Source organism: Dromaius novaehollandiae, chromosome 13 (assembly GCF_036370855.1).
Source record: "Dromaius novaehollandiae isolate bDroNov1 chromosome 13, bDroNov1.hap1, whole genome shotgun sequence".
Taxonomy (NCBI): Eukaryota; Metazoa; Chordata; class Aves; order Casuariiformes; family Dromaiidae; genus Dromaius; species Dromaius novaehollandiae.
Genome location: NC_088110.1, coordinates 14576608 through 14595450, shown reverse-complemented (window position 1 = coordinate 14595450; position 18843 = coordinate 14576608). Strand labels below are relative to the sequence as shown.

Here is an 18843-nt window from a genome sequence, read left to right as displayed (position 1 = left end):
GCTATAAAGCTTCCCTTTCATTTAAGGAAAAAATTTGAGTCTGACACTTGTTCGCAGTCTGCATTTACGCCAAACTGCATTTCGTCAAGGAAGGGAAAGTGGCATAGTTGTCTGCCTGACAGGCTAAAAGGAAATGTTTTTAGCAGCTATAAAAAACATCGCAAAACATGTAGTTTATAAATCAAAGCTCTGGAGGGAGATCTCTATCAAAGCACTTTATCGATGTAAACACATCAATCTTGAGCACGGCCAGAAGACTGAAATAACTTTTTTTTAACAAACAGTTGCCAGCGTGTGGTACACATCACTCCACCCAAGGAACCCAAGAAATATTGCCCGTTAAAGTGTAAAGTTCCTCCTGTGACATCTTCCGTGGACTGCATTTAGTTGCACCTCTGGAAAAAAGTTGCCCCCAAGCTGGTTTCTATCCACTCGTAATGAAATTGGGGGATGAATCGTCTTCACAAGTTTCAGGCTGATGGTACTAGAAAGCAATGACAGTATGAGAGCAGCTAGAAAGAGGGCTGTTTCTTCCCCGAGGGAAGGATTGGGGCGGGGGGGAGTATGTGCCAAGGGGCAGGGCCCAAGATGCACGGACGCAACTGTGTTGGTCCGCTGGCTTGAACACATGGCAGGTTATTCTAGTGCACAGCACAGCCCATTGCCCTGGGGAGCTCGTGGTGCTGTGTCTGCAGATTTAGAGCAGCGAATGCCATTCAGCCACCCCTGGAAGACTCTGCCCAGAGCCTCGCAATGCGAAACAGATGTCTGCTTCTGGCATTTTTCCTGGACTTGAATGAGGCTGTTTGTATTCAGTGCAGCTGCTGTAAAGGGTCATGTTTTCTGATGGAATGTGTCCTATTACAAGGCATTCTAGAGATTAAATGGGGGGGCGGGGGTGTTGAAAACAAATATTTGTAACAAATTAATGTTTAGGAGCCAGATAATTATCATTATACACAGGGGACTGAAGATTTTCCCTTCACTGAAAAGTCACCCCACAACTAGGTACTGTAAGTCTAAACAATGTAAACACATACTGTTGCTTCTTTGGAAAGGTGAGTGGTACAAAACATTCCCCAGTGTTATCATGTACTGTGTGCCCCTTCAGTGTTATCACGTATAACATGCCTTGCAAGGCAAATGCCAACATGCCAATAAATTATTTAATACTATTATCATATAGTGCCGAAAGCTGAGCAGTAGCAATTCAATCAAGCATAATTTCCAGATTCTCTTTCCATTTGGAGTGCAGGTTGAAGCAATCTGTTGACAGCTTACTCATCCTTCTGTTTTCCCCACACACATACTTGCACTCCAATATTCCCCCAAAGCTGGGAAGGCACCATTCATTTTCTATTAAAAAAAAAAAAACAGAAAACAAAAACAAACCAACAAAGCTTGTTGCCCATGAGATGCCTGCGTGAACTGCCATGGTTGAAGTTTTCATTTGTGATGCAATACCTGGCAACATCAGAATTGACTAATGATTCAGCAAAAAAGGCAGAGAGGGTAGATAATACTAACATATGGAACATTCTGCTGCTTTCCCAGTATTAATATTACACAAATATTGTCTTTATTTACAATTTCAAACTCATGCATCTAATCAAGAGCTGATCATTCAAAGGATGCTAAACCAAATAAGCAGATGAAGGCTGCTGCAGAGTTGGCATTCTGCACAAGCCCTGTGAAAACTAGGTGCCTCATTTCTCAAACTGGAAGGAAATCAGGACTTATTTCTGTCTTAGTTTGCTCTGTGACTTTAGCTATGCTACTTGGATACCACTTCCTCAGTTTTGTAACAACTCGGAGATTAGCGTGAAGTATCAGGCTGTGGTTTACATAGTCAGTGTTCATAGGGTTCACCATTTTCAAAAGATCCTGCAAGATCCTTCAAGAGAAACTACTACTGAAAGATAAAGCATTATAGATAGGACCAGCACAGTCTACTTTGAAAAAAGTGTATTAGTTACTCGCTCTTGAGGTAACTGATGACGGTGAAGGTATTTGATAACTGATACATAACACTGCATGTGTGCAGGCACCAAAATACTTGGTCTATTTATTTAACAGTCTGGGTTTTTTTCCTCGTGTGGTCCAGGATTAAAAACATCTCTTACAAAAATCCAAGTAAATTATGGAAATCTATCTTAGTGAATTTTTCTACTGTCAATTTCTACCACAGACAACTGTTTGGTGAGTGCCATATTTTCCAGCCCAGTAACATGGGATAGGTATTAGTACTAAATCTGAATACGCTTAATGCAAAACTTGTGATTTAGCTGTCAAACTCTGCCAGGAAAGTCTTTCAGCAGAGAGTAGCTGGACTGTTCATACTGCAAACTATGCATGACTCCCTCCTAGGCTTTGACAGGTGCAGGAAAAAATCTACCTCCGAAATACTGTATTTGCTACCAGAAGTAATGAGTAGTTAAAAATAATCACATTTCATGCAGGTTTAAAGAGGTCTCCATATTTGGCAAATCCAAGTCAATATAATAAAAAACAGACAGATGATTCTAGTAGTGTTTACATTTATTGCTACTGGCATGTTATGACTTTGCACGCACCAACTTGTAAAAATCTCGATGTTTGAAGCTGAAATTATACTAACAGTCCAAACTAACCATATGAATGTAAAGATTTTAACTGCTAATTTTCTTGGTCAATGTGTAAAATCCATTTCTAAAATGCAGTTTATAACTAATCTTTGGTTTAGGATAGTCAGAATTCTGTTAAAAACAAGTTCAAACAAATCTTTTTAAAGATAGGCCCAGAAAAATCTTACTGTGCTATAGCTAATAAATTTAAAAGACAAATTTCATAATAGTTATATAGCTGCCTGCAAGCCAATTTCCCACATATTAATTTTTGCAGAAGTAATGAAACATTTCTTTAAGAAAATCCAAGTAATTTTATTTTGCTTATAGATACACAGACAGTGAAACACTTGCATCACTACTTATATACAAAATGTGTTTAATGAAGCATAATACCAAAGATTTCCTCATTGGGCAATTATGATCGAGCAGACAAGCACTGATTCACCACTTCCAGTAAATGAGAGTTTTCCAGAGCAGCTGCTACACGTTCTTTATCAGCAAGCTGTTTATTAACTATTCAGAAAAAAAAGATCACAAAGAACTGGTCAAAATATTGGTACACAATGTCTTTTTTAAAACATTTTACATTGAGACTGATAATCATGCTGTTGCTATGGTACTCAGGTAGACTAGTAATTCTGCAGATACCGAGCACACCACAGAGTTGTAATCTAAAGTCAAAGCTACCATATTATATCACAAGTTAAAAAAAGAGGCTATTTATAATTCAGCAGCAGTGAGCTACGCATGTGTAGCTGTAACAAGACAAGGAATTTATCCCCAGCTTCTCCTCATTTTCTGAGGCCTCCATAACCCAGGAAAATCAAGACTATTTGAGAGCACAGGCTGTCTGAGAAAATGTTTCAGGTAAGGTGCACAACATATCTAAGCTTCATTATTACACATTTTGGTTCTGTAACATCTGCTGGAAGGGGCTGGTGCGTGTAAAGTTCCAGATACTCAACAGCTGCTCTGCAGATGCAGGAGTCTCTCTCATCTCTAGTCTTCAAGATTAAAAATGTAATGAAAACCACACAACAGAGCACTAAAAAGCTTACCTGCATGCTCAGAGGCATGTGTTCCTGGTGTTATATGAACATCCACCTTAAAAGGAGCAAAAAGGTCACAAAATAAGAAAGAGAGGACAAGTCAACAACACACTGGAAGCTCAAACTCAATTTAACAAAGAAAACAAGATAATTAAAAAAAACCCAACACACACACATTCCTGTCAAAGCCAGCTACTATATATAGCAGAACAAAACAAAGTCTAACATCTGGATGCCCTTCCAGGCAGCAGCCTGCACTGCATTCTGATCTGCTTTACGCCTCCTTCAGGCAGTCGGGTGAAACACAGGCCTCTAATCCCCATTTCTAAAACTGAGATTCTCACCCTTAAGGAGTCAGAGCACCACAAAGAACTACCGGTAATTTCCCATCGTAATCCCAGTCGCCTTTGACTCGACCTTCAGAGAACAGGAATTCGGCATCCACTGCTTAGTTTAGTGCCTTCTGATCCCTGGGGTGTTTCCCTCCCCCATCATACGAGGAGATGGAGAAAAGCTCCAGTTACTTTTCACTTTAATTGATTTTTCACTCTAAGTTAGTTGTTAGTCTTTTAGAAACACACCCCCTTCTTTTGCTTTCTGATGTTGTTACTCACCTTAAATCTCTCAGGCAGAGATCTAATCAATTTTACTTTTATCGACAGGCCGATTAGCGTTGCCATGCTGCAGTGCGGGATCGTGGGAGTGAACTCCACCGCCACGGTGCTTTCAGCGTCGTTCACCTGTTGGAAAGCAAACACTCTCTACGTACACAACCCACCGACTTTACCACAAGCCAGCGGGGGGCAAGCCATGCGACACGCGGCCTGCGGCTCCGCTCTGCCGCTCATCCTCTTCTTCGCCGTCATCTGTACGCGCTGTGTTCAACGGGGCAGAAGCCGACGCCACCTCCCCCCGCGGGGCCGAAACACCGCGAGGACGAAGCCGCGCGCCCGGCCGAGCTCCGTGGGCCCCGCGAGCGCCGCCCCCGCGGCAGGGAACTCGCCTTGACGCGGACCTGCTCCACCACGTTGAGCTCCTCCAGGGTGAGCGGGTGCTCGGGGTCGTTGATGGAGCGGATGAGATGTGCCAGGCTGAGGAAAACGCGCCGCGGGCGGCTGCGCCACCCCCCGCCGCCCCGGCCCGGCCCTCCCGCGCCGCCCCCGCCCCGGCAGGATATCGAAGATCTCGCGGTCGTCGATGGAGTCGGGCAGCTCGTCGTCCTCCTCCCGCGCCGTCACCGGCCGCTCCCCCGAGCGGCGGTAGATGAGGGGGTTCGCGTTCTCCAGCGGCGCCGCACCGCCGCCCGGGCCCGGGCCCACCATGGTCGCCCCGCCCGGCACCTCTTCGCGCGGCGCCGCGAGGCGGGGGGCCCTTCCGGCGCGGCGCCGCGGCGGCGGAAGGAGCCCGGACGCTCTTCGGCGCCGCACCGCGCGCGGGACCATTGGCGGTTGGCAGGTGGCCGTTGGCGGTTGGCCGCGGGGGGGATGCTGAAGCGTTAACCCCCACCCCGCCCCCTTACCTTTCCCCCCGCGGCAACACCGGCGCTGGGTTATCTCCGCGGTTGTCGCTTGTGCCTCCGCAGGAGGGAAGCGCGTCGCGGGAGGGCAGGGTGAACTGAAATTGTGTGGCAGGTTGTTCCAGCTGTGGAGAGGCAGCGGCAGCATCTCCTGCGCGGCCTTGCAGCGGGAGCGTCCCAGGGTGTGCTGGCGGGCCGGGAGGCGGCGGGCAGCGGTTTCGCTGTTGCCTGACGTGAAACGTGAGGGCTAACGGGGGAGGGGGAATGGCTTCGTTCAGGTCGGTGGCTCTGTAAAATTTTTATTTGAGGGCCTTTGCTGCGACCTTAGTGCTTGAGAAGATAGGTAAATTAAACAGCATTTTAAATGCAAAATGGTGATTAAGATGGCTTCTGTTATCGTGTAGATAACTTGAAAAGTCAAGCTGTATATAATAGAAAACATGACAAAACATGACAAAGAAACTGATGCGATAAAGTGACTGTAATGGTGATCTACATCTTGGCTTTATAGACCCCTTTATAGTGGAGTTAAAGCTTTTTTTTACTCCTGCATAAACATCTTGTATGCAGTCATCCTTGTTGTATATTTGTTTCTCTTCACAAAAAATGATCGGCATAGGGTTTTTTGAGTAGATTTATGTTGGAACCTTCTGCTTAGTGACACATCTGACCTACTGTGTCAAGTCATAGTTACACATAAGCTACTTAACTTTATTTTTTATATATGGAAAACATATTCCTCAGGCAGAGTGAGGTAATTTCCCTGGTGGTTAATTAGAAATAAAAGTGGATTTGAAAGGAATTGAGATGTACTGCCTCAAAAGATTTAGAGGTTTAAAAGAAACTCACATATTGTGGTTCGGTTGCTTAACACTGCTTTACAGAAATTGCAGTAAATGCAGTTGTGCTTTTGCCTGCATGGAGTCTGGTGAGAACGGCGCTGCCCTAGCAGCGTGCAGTGTGCTGCCTTTTGCACTACACCACCACAGACAGAAACAAGTGTTTTTGCATGGGCTGAAACTGGGACAGCAGTGTGTTTGGTAGCACATCTCCAGAGCTGGAAAGCAGTTCTAGGAGCTAGGGAATTAAGTGATTGCATTCATTTTGTGCACAGTCCTGTGCTATCTGTGAAAAACATTTATGTAAAAGAGCCTGGAATATGCTCTGAGTTTTTTGGAAGTCATATCATATCTTGTCTCTTTTACAGATTACATGACTGAATACCAGGATCTTTTCAGTTACCACTATGGTCTGTGTACCAAGTTTTATTCCACCAATTAGCTTATCAGCTGGAATTCCTGGTACATGAAGAAATTTTGGGGTATAATATCCCTATAGTGAGGAGGAATTGGAAATAATATTTGTACACTGCTTTAGAAATGTTTGCTTGTGTGATGAATATGAAGCAGGTTTATTCATTCTGCCAACTTTGAATTCATATGGTGTAGCAGATAAAATTATTATTTGGCCTTTGCTCTTGCGGTCTTTCACTGCAGAAGCTGCCCAAATCGTCCCACTTAACCTGTTGCTGTAGAAGTTATAAATTAATTTAGAGAGGCATCAACAACTTTTTTTGACAGAAGGATTCAAATATTAGGAAAAAAAATACCCTGCAATAAGCTTGTCCTACAAAAGAATTTTGGCCTTCTTTCCTGTGGATTCCCTGTCAAAGAAGTCCTCCAAGAATTATGCCAAGAAGTTCCACAGGAACCCATGTTTTCTGTGGTAATAACACAAACTACATCCTGTAACTTTACTGTTATCAGTGTCTCATGGCTCTTTTCTGAGAGTAGGGGGTCATAAGGGACAACAGATTCAGTGTTAGGCACGTTCACGGGTATTTCGCCTTGCTTAAAATAACCCTGACATAGACCTGAGGTATTATCAAAGCTCTAGGTTGAAATTCTTAGGGGTTTTGTAGAGCTGCCAATTATGCTTAACATGCTCCTAGTTTTGGTACTGGATTCTGTAAACTTTCTGCAGAGCTGAGTAACTCCTCATCCCATCATAAGAGGGTGTATGTTACACTATGGGAAGTCTTGGTGTGTTGCATTCTCCTTGCAGACAGATAATGCATTTTGATGGTGCTTCTTTGGCCTACTAGTAGCATACTGAGAGAATATATTCATAAGCACTTTAGGAACTTTCTGAGGGTTAAATACAGAATAGGGCTGTATTAACCAAGAGCTAGACAATGTGGAAATTAGAACTTGTGGATTTCCCAGTGTAATATTTCTCTTATCTGCCTCCTGTAGCTCACAGCTACTCTGCATCTACATTCTGATTTGGACTTTTGCACAGAGAGGAAATAGCTGAGAGTCACGGATTCAGAAGTGTTCACAGACCTGTTCTACGCTAAAGCTAGAACATGAATGTAGAAATGTCGACGTGGTTCATGAACATGGGCAAATAAAACTGTAAACATATCTGTAGTGATTTACATTGCTTTTTAGACTCTTGATTCTTTTGATTTGATTTTGTCGACACAGACAAATTTCTGTCCTTGTATATAGAACCAGTTAAGTCAAAGGGACTTTTCAAAATACCTGCTTCCATCCTTTAGAGGTGAATGAAGATGAACTAACAAGTACAAAAAAGAACTGAAACTGTTTTTCTTGACCTATATGTGCAGTTTATTTCTAATATAAGTATATCCAGAGATCACCTGAGCCACTCTTTGATTAAAAAAGAAAAAAACAGTGTATTTTTTGTAATTTGTTGTGTAGGGCATGAAAGCTCAAATCCAGAAGTGACTACCAAAATATACAATTTCAAGAAGGACAGAACAACATAAAAGGAACAAATAAGCCTGTGAATGTCATCTTGGGATGCCTGCTGCAAAACCACCAGCTGGATTATTGAGATTTCCTTCAATGCCACCACCTGAACCATGGAGTGGTTGGACAGACTCCATTTCCTACCTTCAAGTGTAAGAGAATTCTTTTTAGTAGCTCTGTGTTCTGCTTGCTGAATTGCAAAATCAATACATGCTTGCTTTACTGAGGTTGTATTAAAATGTGTAAGTGACTGAAGGAGTCCTAAAATCCTTCTACCATTTGTCCTATGAATTCAGTTATTTCATCCTCTAAAAAATAATTCAGTAATGATCAAAAATTAAAAAAAATCTGTTAGTAATTTTCATGGTTTTTTAATGCGGTGTAATAAATAAGTTTAATTATTCATGGATGATATTGATATTTTCACTACTGTGGTCCTTTCAGGTCCTAGTTATAGATTTGATTGTGTGAAGTAGTATATGAATGAGATTGGCCCTTGCCTCCAAGTGCTTAACAGTGTAACATGGGATAACAGATAAATAGGGTGTGTAGAGTACAGAAAGATACACAGTATCATTCAGAACAGCAGTTGGTGGTCTCCATACTGACTGAGTAGTCAGTGTCAAGGCTTTTTGGAGAAAATATGACAAATGAGATATTTAATAATTAATTATAGTGACTTTACAAATTTGGGTCAGCAGTGTTACCACCACAGCCAGTGTTCCAAACACATGACAAATCCTATAAGGAATGGGATAAATAGTACACGTTTGTAAGCTAGCATCACGGTTTTGGAAGCAACATCGGTCTCTCAGTAGTGAATGAAAGATTATACATAAAGGATAGTCTTTGCAGTTGCCTTGAAAGTAAGGTCAAATAGTTCATTTGATGGCATAAGGAATGAGGGGACAGGTGACATTTTCTTCCAGTTCATGGCTTCTCAGGCTCAATGAAAGGTTAAGAGAGACTAGAAAGAAAAACAGTGTTTTTCTCTGTAACATTAGGTAACACTTTAAGTGCAAGGTGATAGCCTCTTGCATAACAATCCCTTTATGTTTCAGTTGCTTTTGATATCTCTTCAGAAATAATGCAATAGTTTGGATATCATTTGTGGGTCTAAAAAAGGTGTTTGGGCAGATTAAAGATGAGTTGATCTAATTTCCTGTGGGTGTTTTACATAGTCTTTAGTGTCTGTGAGCTAGGTTATGAATAAAGACTTGAGTGTACCAGTGTAAGGACAGATTCCTGTAATTGTATTGTCAGTGGATATAGGTAAAGAGACTTTTTCATTCAGAAAGTTCTTTCTTTGTTTTAAGTTCTTTAGTGACAGGGGTTTTTTTTCAAAATAATTCAGTATTATGAAACAACAGGAAGTTAAAACAGCTATTTTTAGATCACTTTAGAAATTTACTAAACTTTAGAAATGCGATTCTGAGAAATCATCAGGTAAAATTCATATTTTAATGTAATTTTCTTTGATACTGACTTTCATTTTATCACTAAGGTGTATACAAAATATGGACTGGCAACAAACACTGAGAAGTATCTTAAAAATTCAGAGTCCTGTTTTGAAAATTGCTGAAGATTAATGAAATGTTTGCACACCTGCTGATTCAAATAAGGCAGGCAAACTGCCTGTGAGCAAAGTTCCTATTTATCTCTATTTTCATCTTGATTTTGTATTATATTCAGTTAATATATAGATTGCATTGGCATTAAAGGTTACTTCTTAATCCATTCCTTTGTTATCTTAAATTGGTCTTTAAGTTAGTGTGTATTACTTTGAATAAGTTTTGTTGGCAAGCATCATTTTTCTGTGTGTTTAGGAGACACAAAAGGTAAGTCTGAGCTGATTTTTCCTGTAATGGAGGCGATGTTGGCTGGGTTCACCTTTTAGAAAAAGCAGATTCCAATTTCTGTCTCTTCCTTAAAACTTTAAAATTATAGAGAGATGTTGAATGTAAAGTCACAAAAGACTATTTGCTCTGCTGTTCTTTGAATTTAAGAAATTTACATTTCATAGTAATAGTGTGCCAAAACCTTAGTAAGTTCTCTTATGTAGAAGTCAGAAGGTACATCACGTTTTAGCATTTGATGGTGTTTCATTTGAAATTCTGCAGGAGAAATTGGAGCTGAGACTTAACACCTCTACTGTAAAAACAATTCTGAAGAACAAAAGAGCAATGGGAAGTTTAAACACTACAAAGGTAACAAAAAACTAACAATCAAACTCATTGAAATCGTACCGACTCCTGGCAAAGCAAATGTGGTGAAAGGTTATGGAAGGTTTTAAGATAACCTTTTTAATCCTGCAGCGAACACAACGTAAACACTATTGCTCCAAAAAGACTTAAGAATCTTCAAATATTAGGGACATTGCAGACCACATGTCTTATGTCCATATCTCTTTGCACCGTATTATGCATATATTTGCATACAAATCCATGTATTTGTCTGCACTGCTAATTCTAAAACAGAGGAATGTAAGGAATGTAAGTCCACTGGCTTAAAATGCAGCTCCCTTTGAATTTCAGTGATTTGGAGTTCCTAATTCTCTTTCATTTTCAAATGAAATCCACAAAGTGATATATAAAAGTAAGTCTCACCTTCTTTTCTTCAAGGTAATGACGTGAATCCATGCTGGCAATTTATATTTGGTGGTGCTTCTAGGTATGATGGTTCCGTACTTCACAGCCTATGAGAATATTGTGGTAGTAATAATTCAGTACAGACTTGGACTTCTTGGATTCTTCAGATAAGGTGACGTACTTCACTTCTTGCTAAGTATTTCATACCTTGTTTAAAACACAGATAGTTTTGTTTTTTAAATCAACTGAACTTCTCACCAGCTTCACACTGGTGCAGTGATTTAAATCTATATAGTTCCCTAGCACTGGGACATGAGGACATTGAGAGTCAGGTCCTAAAAACCTACTTATTTGCATTGTCATTTGATTACAACCTGCTATTAAATCATTGGGCTTGTTTGGTTCTATGGAGGGTGTTCCTTCTTGCCATCTCCTTCGTTCACTGGTGTATAAAACAAAAATTCATATAATATAAGGCTAGGAATCCATCTGTGTATGGACAAACAAACAGAACTAATGGTCTTCCTGAAAATTTGGCTTATATTGCTTTATTTTCAGTACTGGTGATGAATGTGCTCGTGAGAACTGGGCATTTTTGGATCAAGTAGCAGCTCTTCAATGGATCCAAGAAAATATTCAACGTTTTGGTGGAGATCCAGGATCTGTTGCGCTCTTTGGTGTGTCAGCAGGATCTTGCTGTGTTTCTGCGCATGTAGGCATGGAATAAATATACTAAAAAGTGAAGTATGTAAAATCTTAAAAAGCGACTCAATTAATGTAATACTTAATGCTTAATCTAATTTTTAAAAGTAATGGTATGTTGTGCCAAGTCTGGACACTTCTCCTGTAAGCACATAAAGATGTGTGTTTCCCCACTGAATCCAGCAGTCTAGTTGGATATGAAGTAATGAGATAAGGACCTTAAAGTACAATAAATATGTTCTGTTCCTTCCTTTTTGGCAGGTTTTATCTCCTTTGTCTAAGGGTCTATTTCTTATGGCAATATCAGAGAGTGGAATTTTATTTTCTCCTGATAAAGATTTACTTCTTTCAGCAGATCTTAAGGTAGGCTTATTTTTGCATTTTAAAGTCTATATAATCTAAAATAGGATATTTCTTTTATCTGATACTTTGGTTAAAAGAGAAAAGAGGAAAATCTTACTGCATAATAGACAGTAAAGCTAATAAGAATTAATTCTCAAGGCATATGTACAGATATATAGACTATCACTGTAGGTGTTTCATTGAAATACTCTATTTATTTGCAGTCTTACCATGCTCTTTTGGTGTTAGGAATAGGTTGTTCAGTTATGTGGTTATAATGTTTGTGGGAGGATTTGAGTATTTTCAAATACATGCATGCCCATCTAGGCATATGTCCATTTCTGTGCACACTGTCACTTGGGCAATAACTATGGAATTTATTTTGGAAATTACTATGAATGCTTAACTAGAATCCAGAAGAGGCTTTCATTTTTTATTCAGCCACGGGCTTTTATGGAAGATCTTTATTTGAAATCAATAAATTTTAAAAAGAAAAGCTTTGAAATTTAAATTCCTCTCTGTAAGTACCTTTTCATTTCTTTTCCTGAAACAGCAACCTAATAATGTGAGTCTCGCATAAGTTGATTCTCTGAATTTCTTGCCTTACTCGATTTATTTTACAACCTTGTGTTATTTCTACAGCAAGGTTTGTTACAGGAAAGTGAATGGCGGGATAGCAAGAAGGAACAGTACACAAGGATGATTTGACTTCATGGTCTAACTATAGTATTTATAGTAAAATAAAATACCTGAAGACCTATCAAGTTAACCTAAATCAGCCCTTATATAAAACTGTTAACAATACTGTTTAAAATAATTTTCTGTATATAATTTCCTTCAAGACTACCTCATAGCTGACAGTTCATATCTTTGTTAATAATCTTCAGAAAATCCAATTATATTTAAGTGTGAGGCAGACGCTTCACTCTCAGTAATAAATTGCTGAAGGAACCCGGAAGCAAAAGATACAGTCTTTAACAGTACAGTAGGTGAAAATTTACTGAATTACAGACTTTTTAATCACATACTTGCAAAACTTCAGCTCAGCCTCTGACCAGAGTTCCTAGCTGACCTGTTCCAAAGTTGATTTAGAATTTTCAACGAAGTGTGACAGTGTGTGCAAAGTTTTGAGCAAGACTCAAGTGTACATATGCTTTAATGTCAGTTAGAAGCGGCACAGACTCAGGAAACCATTAAATTACTCCATTACATGCCTCAACCAGGCTATTATTTGATAGTCTTGTGCAAAACTATTACAGTAGTTGTAGATTTTTATATACCCTGATTTCTTAGAGCCATTTTTCATACTTAGACCATTTAACATAGACATTCTATTACATGATTTGAAAGAAAAGAAAAATATTATTAACAATTTGATCTTTTTTTTTTTTTTTCATCTTTCAGATAATGCGGTTTCTACCCTTAGCTTTGGATGGAGTGTTTCTTCGTAAGTCGCCTGAGGAGATAGTGGCTGGAAAAGAGTTTAATGCAGTCCCATTTATGATAGGAGTCACCAACAATGAATTTGGCTGGAATATTCGATCTGTAGTTTAATGGCTATTCTTCACTTTTTTGAATGTGTGCATTAACTGATTCAGGCATCTCTGAGAAGAATAAATGAGGTATTCGCTGGTAGGACATATTTTAAGAATGGCCAAAAGGCTTTGCATTGGTAGAAATGTATACAAGATAAACTTTACTTGCATTACAAGTCTATAATGGCCCAGAACAATTTTCCATTGCTCAGAAAACAGTGAGACAGGCTCCATCCTGCAGGTCGAACTACATGGATGTCCCTGGAACATCAATTTTATACAGTATTTTCGCTTCCTAAAATTTTAATTTCTCATCTGAGCAGTGAGGGGATGAGCAGCACAACAGTCAAGAGCTTATTACTCAAAGGAAAACAAAAACAATCCATCCCCACAAAACAAACAGATGTTACACACGCAGTATTCAGGATTGATATTGGAACACTTAAATGCTACATTGATCATCTTAAGTAGCTTGCTACTTATATTATTATGAACTTTGACTGCTGGATCTATCATTTCCCCATGTTCCTTGGTATGATGCAAAAAGATATATTATTTGAAGATCTCAGATGGGGACAGATTATGTGGAAAATGTGTGTGTACTACCCATTCTTAGTGCAAGACTCTTCCCTTTCCCGTGGGATTTCCATAGATAACTCCAAAACGGAGAAGGAAAATAAGGCTTTTACTGAAGCTCTTCACCTCAGTTATGCCCTAGTGCTTTGCAGTCTCTTAAGTTTCTTAGAAATATACATTGTTTTAAGGATAAATCACTTAGCATGAGTGATTTATGTAGAAAGCCTTCACTAAGTAAACATTCACTGGAGTAAACAGGTTCTTTGGTATAGCTGCTGTGTTGTACTACATTTCTGCATAGGGCATGATGCTTCACAAATAAATACTAGTAGTGAGAAGAACGAAGTGGAATAAAGTAGTTCCAATATTAAAAATAGTGGAGAAGTTGCATGGGCCTAATAACATTCTTGTTTTCTGTGCAGACGTCAACAATACCAGTTTTGAAGGAAGTAGGAAATAAAAAATTAATCTCATCAACTTTAGAGATTCTGCGTCCAGTGATGGTAAGAACTGTTGGTATAATTTCATTTCAGATGTGAAATCTTTTTAAAGAGTATATCAAATTTGCAAAATTTGATACTCTCTAATTTCCTGCTTGAGTCATAGTGCTACTATGCCTCAAAGTTGCGATATGCTTTGGGGACAGTCCCAGCAAAGCTGACAGAACTACAGTGAGTGTATGGAGTTACACAGAAATAGGATTGCATGAAGTCTAGATTTTGGGAAATAATCTTTTCTTTCTAGACCTCTGAACCAAGATTTTCATATTACACATTTATATGTAGAATTACTGTAATTGTGCCCCAAATAGGATGGTATCTAATAGCTAATCTCTTGGCTGATGGGTTTCAAGGTGGTATTTTTCATTATGTTTAATGTGGCTTTTTCAAATAGTTATTGAAATACTTTGCATTTCTGAAATGTACTTTTTTTTTTTTTTTTTTTTTTTTCTTCAGTAAGTTCCAACAGCAAGAGGATGAGTTTGGGGATTCCATTAGTCTTGCCCTGTATTCTCGTAGTCCACAAATCTTTCAAGGACTCGGAACTTCTACTTTCATTATTCCGGTCTCCCTCTCCCTGAGAAAATAGATGCCAAAGTCATTGTCGGGAGAAGCTGCTGGAACTTCATTGGTTCCTGTAGAGTTTTAACCCATATAAATCTCATGTAAATTTGAGCTGGTTTTTTTTTCCCCCCACAAAATATATGAACAGGTTTTGTGTGCCATCGTGATTTCCCATCAACATGGGCGCTACTCTGTAGCTTTGTGCTATTGCAGAATCTCTGAAGTTTCAAAGGTGACGTTTTTAGCTACTAATTCAAAGAATGCTAATTTTTCTGTTTGTTTCTTCTTTTCCCTTTTTCTCATAGGGTGTATCATCAGAGCTTCTGTCTGTGATAATGGATGGGTGTCTAGGAGACACAGATGATCCCGCTGAGCTATGGGACCGATTTTTAGACTTGCTGGGCGATGCAGCAATTGTTTTACTATTAAAACATTGAATTATCACAGGGGTGAGCTAATGAACACCAGCTTTTAAACAAATCTCAAAATAGGACCTTCAAACCTCATACTACATGCTGGATCAAATGGTTTAGAAAAAAATCCTGCCATGTGTAGGCAGCCCTTCTTGAAATTCCAAGTGGGAACTTAAGGTGAAAAGTGATTAGATCTGCAGGACTGTGTCAGGCAAGTGTATACACTCCTTTACTTTTGTACTAGTGTCTTGCGCTTGTGCCAATACTTGGACTATATCCAGTGTGCAGCACGATAATGTAGATAAATGAAGTATACAGGCTTAAAAATTAAAACATGTTAAAGTAACTTGGAATTTGTCCTTTGACCCACTGGTACTTGGGAGTTTGGCAGTTCTGTAGGCTGAAGATCTTCTCATATTAAATGTAGACCAACAATGCCAAAACACCCGGAATTGGAAGATAATTGGATTTTATTTTGTTTCCTATAAAGTCTTCCTGGGGTGAATCTTTCATGATTTGTGTTATTACTGTGAGTTTTTAATTTCAAATTAAAAGTAAAAACACATGTTTGACTATGCTGTTACATAATAAATGTGCCCTGTCATCTATAAAGCTTTGGGCATATTTAGAGCAGTATTTTAGGAAGCTGGTGTCAGACATAACAAATACAGCTCTTACTCTGTCAGTGTAATGTCTTCCAGAGTCCAGAGCTCCGACCTACTACTTTGAATATCAGCATTGGCCTGCTTTATACTGGGATACTAAACCAGAGTATGTGAAAGCTGATCATGGAGATGAAGTTAGCTTTGTCTTTGGAGGACCATATCTGGCAGGTGACATATGCCTGTGTGGTAAGGAATGGAATCTTCGGTGTTCATTTATCAGTTACTCTGATAATACTGACAGTATTGTATTCAGCAGTACTAGTTTCATTTTAATGAGCCAAAAGTACATATATTAGAAGTGAGACCAAATTATAACCCTTTCTCCTGTCTGTATTTATTTAACATTAATTTACTGTCTTCGCTATTCTTTACCATGTGCGGTTTGCTGTTTCTGAAGCACAATAAGTTTCACATGTTGTAAACAATTTTCACAAATAGAAAATTTGCTAGAAAAGATCACTTTCATTATTCCAACACTGTTTGTGAATTTGCTGAATAGTTTTGTCTGAAAAATAAATTGAGTGAAAGATCAATTAAACTGGCAGGGGATTAGTAGAGTACTCAGGAAGCAGGAAATCGAGGCTTTCTCCTTGGCCTGAGGAATTTAAGCTAATGTATCATCCTTTTCATGAAATCCCCCTGGGCATCAGGCTCCAGGGAATGGGGGACCCTGTCTGTTTTGCTGATAGTGTTGCAGCTTGTGTTAATTAGAAAAAGGACAGAATTCCAGTGTTTCATCTTCTGTATGAAGATCTAATAGTTAGGTTAAAGACTGTTTTCTCCCATGGCTCGATTAATATTTAAGCGTTTTATTTAAAATGGAACTGGTCAAGTGAGGAAGGATTAAGGATGTACTTCTAAAATTGCCTTCGCCTTGGCTGTTTGGATATTCACTTAGGATTTCGTAAGTGTGGCGTTCGGTTCCTTCACGCAGAACTCCACCTTGCAACAGTCCAAGTGAATGTCCCAATCATTGAACAGGTAGATAAAAGAAACCGCATCCTTGGGAATATTATGAATCCAGCACTTCCACTTTAATTGCAGATGCCTAAAGTGTAAATACTCAGAATAAAGTATTTCCTTTCCCAAGAAATAAATTTGGTGCAGTTCTTATTTAGATGAAGAAACACAGAAATTTTACTTACTTTAGGTTGAATTTGTCATTTTTCTCTGCTTTCATTTTTCTGGTTATCACAGTATTTTGCAATCTGTTTCAAAGCCCACACAAATGAAACTCTTTACTCCAGTGAACTTTGGAGTGGTCCAACTATCTTGTAAAGTCATTCATTAATCTGTACCTTTTGATTTTTATCATATACTAGAGAGTACTATACTTTTTTTTTTTCTGTTCTCTTAGACTTTGAGAACATTAAAATAGCAAATATTTTTCTTGATATATTGAGGTGTATGTATAAATAATAAGGTAACACTCTGTAACTAGAATTGTTACTAACTTATTTCAGCTGAGATCTTTCTGTTGTGACAGATAGGTTGTGTGAAGATTAATGTATCCACAGAGTGGAAATGCTACTTCTGTAGCAGAAATGTTTTGATTTCTGCCACCAATAATAATTTGTATTTTGTCTTTCAGATGAAATCACAAAGGAAGAAAAGAACCTTAGTAGAACTCTGATGAAGTACTGGGCTAACTTTGCTGGAAATGGGTGAGAATCGTGAGACTCATGACACACATTACTAGAAAAGTGTTTTAGCTCGTTTGTGCTGTCTCCATAGTGAGTTGGCTGCTTTGTTCATTCATTCTTAACTGCTGTGATTGAGTTTCGCTGCAGATTGAAACGGGCATTCCCTCTTTCTTTCTTCTTGTTTCCAGAAATCCAAATGGGGAAGGTTTGGTTGAATGGCCATCTTACAACCTAAATGAAGAATACTTAGAGATAAATCTAAAACAAAAGAAAGCCAGGAAATTGAAAGAAAAGAAGGTGGACTTCTGGAGAAGGGTCATATTTGAAGTGATAAATAATGAAAGAACAGAAAACAAGAAAGTTAATTCAGAGTTATAATTTACAGTCTAAACATATACATAATAGACATATCATTATGATAGCAAAAGAAATTACTTAAAATATTTTTGAGGATAAAATTATGTTTTTCTTCCTTTCACTTTTTCTTTCCGGTTGTCACATTTACAGATATTCACTATAATGATTTCAATTGATCTCTTTCTATTTTGTGATCCTTTACTTTTTCCTGGGTTCATGTCCACAACAGAACTCTCCTTTATTAAAGATAGTTACCAAATTTCTCTTCTGCTCAGGTTTTATATCTCTTTCCCATGACTGAAGACAGAATGTAGCATCAACATTGTTTTAATATAATGAAATCAATAAAGACCTGATTTGCAAGTAAAACAGTCTTTCTGATGTCAGGTGTTCAAGTATATTAGTGATGGTATGAAAGCTCTGGTCTGATTCACTTACAGAAATGCACTTTGGGAAAGGAATTGAAAGTAAAAAATATTCTGTTTCGTAAGTCAGTTTTACAGTGGTGACAACTGTCAGTGCCCAGTATGTTTCTGACTGTTCAGATACTTAATCTGTAAGAGTAGTTTAGTGCTGAAATTCAGATTTCTCTCAACCGTTAGAAAAGAGGGAAGCAGTCTCTAGTACCCACAGTGTTTTTTTCTTTTTCTTTTTAACTTTACAACAGCTGTAGTAACATTCATTCCACACTTTCTATCTTTTCCATGGTGCTTATTTTATTGGGGGAGACCTCTCCATGCCATCAATCAGTTCCAGGTTTTCTGTTTGCATTGGGTCACAGGCTTTCATTACTAACACTGGAGAGGGAGTCATTTACCAGAATTATTCAGACATCCTTTTCAGCTGATATGCACTTGGATGGCCAAGAACAAGTCTTGAATGCATTATTTCCATGTTGTGAAGAACTTCTTTGCTATGTCCTGTTTGCTTTCTGTCTGGCCCCTAGGCTATTCCCACCATATTCCTGACCCTACTGCTACCTTGCACCTACAGCATTATGCAGCTTCATA

General features: G+C 38.8%; 1 protein-coding gene and 1 pseudogene across 2 annotated transcripts; one reads left to right on the top strand and one right to left on the bottom strand.

Annotated features, from left to right (window-relative positions):
• Nucleotides 1-2520: 2520 nt before the first annotated feature.
• Nucleotides 2521-5035, bottom strand: CIAO2B (cytosolic iron-sulfur assembly component 2B). Of its 2 annotated transcripts, none has more exons than XM_064519693.1 (5): nucleotides 4833-5035; nucleotides 4671-4738; nucleotides 4270-4395; nucleotides 3665-3710; nucleotides 2521-3119 (listed from the first exon to the last, which is right to left on the bottom strand). In XM_064519693.1, the coding sequence occupies exons 1-5, from the start codon at nucleotides 4975-4977 to the stop codon at nucleotides 3022-3024; spliced, it is 483 nt and encodes a 160-aa protein (XP_064375763.1). In that variant the 5' UTR covers nucleotides 4978-5035; the 3' UTR covers nucleotides 2521-3021. The 2 variants fall into 2 exon arrangements, with proteins under 2 accessions (XP_064375763.1, XP_064375762.1); XM_064519692.1 differs by having other exon boundaries at nucleotides 4659-4738; nucleotides 4833-5034.
• A 2869-nt stretch (nucleotides 5036-7904) lies between these two features.
• LOC112987645 (fatty acyl-CoA hydrolase precursor, medium chain-like) lies at nucleotides 7905-18202 on the top strand (annotated as a pseudogene).
• Nucleotides 18203-18843: the final 641 nt, after the last annotated feature.